Here is a 2,087-nt window from a genome sequence, read left to right on the forward strand (position 1 = left end):
CATGCACTAACTGTACTAATAATTATACTAATACATGCACTAACTGTGCTTATAACTATACTAATATATGTACTAACTGTATTAATAACTATTAATAACTATTAATAACTATACTAATACATGCCCTAATTGTACTAATAATTATACTAATACATGTACTAACTGTACTAATAGCTATACTAACACATGTACTAACCGTATAAATAACTACTAATAACTACTAATAACTGTACTAATACATGTACTAACTGTACTATTAACTGTATTAATACATGTATTAACGGTATTAAAGAGACACGTATTTAGCTGTGCAGTGCGCTGCGTGAGGGTTCAGCATGAGGAAAGAGGCTGCCTGTAGCTTTTTAGCTAGTGCACCTGTATTGTGAGCCGCTAGCTTAGCTTTACGTCAGTGCCAACAGGTGGGGCTGTGGGGTGGTGGTGCTCGGTTCTGTTGACGCTTGTATATTGGTAGGGGAAACACTTCATGTACTAACTGTACTAATAACTGTACCAGTACCTGTACAGTCAGTACCATTATTAGTTTAGTTGTTAGTAAAGTGCTATGTGTTGTCATCATTGTATGCTCCCTCCCGTATGATGGCAAAAGTAGTTCTCAACATTTAAGAACTGTTTGCCATCGTATAGAAACAATGACAACACAGCACTTTACTTTACTAACAACTATACTAACAATGGTACTGACTGTACAACAACTAACTAATGCAAAATTTATGTCAATCTAAAGTTTTTCCATTATTTGTGTAAAATATTGTAGGTTCATTTTTATTTAAGACAGCAGTGATTCCTTTTGGTCTTAGTCCAGCTCGGACTAACCGTTAGCTCAGCATAAATAATCTGTTTTTCTCCAAACTGAGGTGTAAGAGCTTTCTGCAACAGGTAAGATACTGACGTCTTTATTACTTTATAAAACCTGAGCCATCCCTTTCAGAAGGTCTTCTGTCCAAAGATGTTCGTCAGAAGGAACAGAACATGTGGATCAAATAAACCACAAGTTTTCCACACGTCTGTAGGCAGCTTGTTCGTCCCAAAGAACCTAAAGGAAACAGTTTTACTCCGGCTCTCGTGTTGACTTTAGGCTTCACCCTTCCTTTCAATTGTTCTCACACACACACAGGCACTTCCTTAAAGGACAACATGGCGTCCTGTTTACCTGACATTCCTGACTTCCAAGTCCGACGGGCCTCCCCCATCTGAGGGAGCGATTCCCACTTCCTGCTCCGGCTCTGGTCGAGCACGACGAGTCAAACCTTCACAGAGTAACTCGGAGTTTCTCTTTTCGTTGCAGGTGAACCCCAGCGTGAACGTTCGGAGCTCCTCTTCTGTTCGACCACGCCACAGATCAAGTGATTCTCTGTATTTTTGTGCTGCCGTCCGAGTCTCATCGTGTCAGCAGCCTGAGCGTGGCTTTAATCTGGGTTCAAACCAACAGCGCCATTCAGATTTCAGATTATCTGCTGTTATTGTGAAGGTTCTCATTCTACTGATCCTGTTTTTTAGATTAGAGATGAGGAGCCTTCATTCAGTTCTCTGCAACTTTTGCAGGAATCTATGACGGTTTATAAACCTTTTTTTTTTTAAACCAAACTACATCTCATTCTTCTGTACAAACCACTTTATTGTGCACACCCACTGTTAAAGGCTTCTGTTCTCTGTGAGCGAAGTGAGCATTTATGTATTTTTTTAAATAATTTTTAACGCATGCTGTTTCAGAATCGGTCTTAATTTGCTGCTATCACAGATTTAAAATGGTCAAATTTGTCCTGAACCTCTGGACTCGATCAGGATGTGGTTTTTGATTAATTTAAATGTGAATCTTGTGTTTTTAAGTGTGCTGAACGTTGACAGCAGCAGCTTTTAGTAATTATTAACATGCTTCGTGTAGTTGGGATGAAGTCCTGAAATTTGATTTAATTTGTGTGAAATAAACTGCTAGTGTTAGTGTCTCCTAGTCCACGCAAAGTGTCATTTTTATGGGGTTCTTCAATATTAATGTGACTTTTATTTATTTTTTACCTGCTAAGTTATTCAGCAGGTACTTTTCTGAAAGTAAAAGTGACTAAACAAAG

The 2,087-nt window shown here is 38.5% G+C and overlaps 1 protein-coding gene across 1 annotated transcript in view; it reads left to right on the plus strand.

Annotated features, from left to right (window-relative positions):
- fam174b (family with sequence similarity 174 member B) overlaps positions 1-1,804 on the plus strand; it is a 3,936-nt gene extending 2,132 nt beyond the window's left edge. Inside the window, exon 3 of the mRNA XM_037682881.1 lies at positions 1,307-1,804. Within this exon, the coding sequence (XP_037538809.1) occupies positions 1,307-1,310 (4 nt within the window). The 3' untranslated portion in view covers positions 1,311-1,804. The remainder of the gene's footprint in view (positions 1-1,306) is intronic.
- The last annotated feature ends 283 nt before the right edge of the window (positions 1,805-2,087 follow it).

Source organism: Nematolebias whitei, chromosome 10, assembly GCF_014905685.2.
Source record: "Nematolebias whitei isolate Nwh7 chromosome 10, NemWhi1, whole genome shotgun sequence".
Taxonomy (NCBI): Eukaryota; Metazoa; Chordata; class Actinopteri; order Cyprinodontiformes; family Rivulidae; genus Nematolebias; species Nematolebias whitei.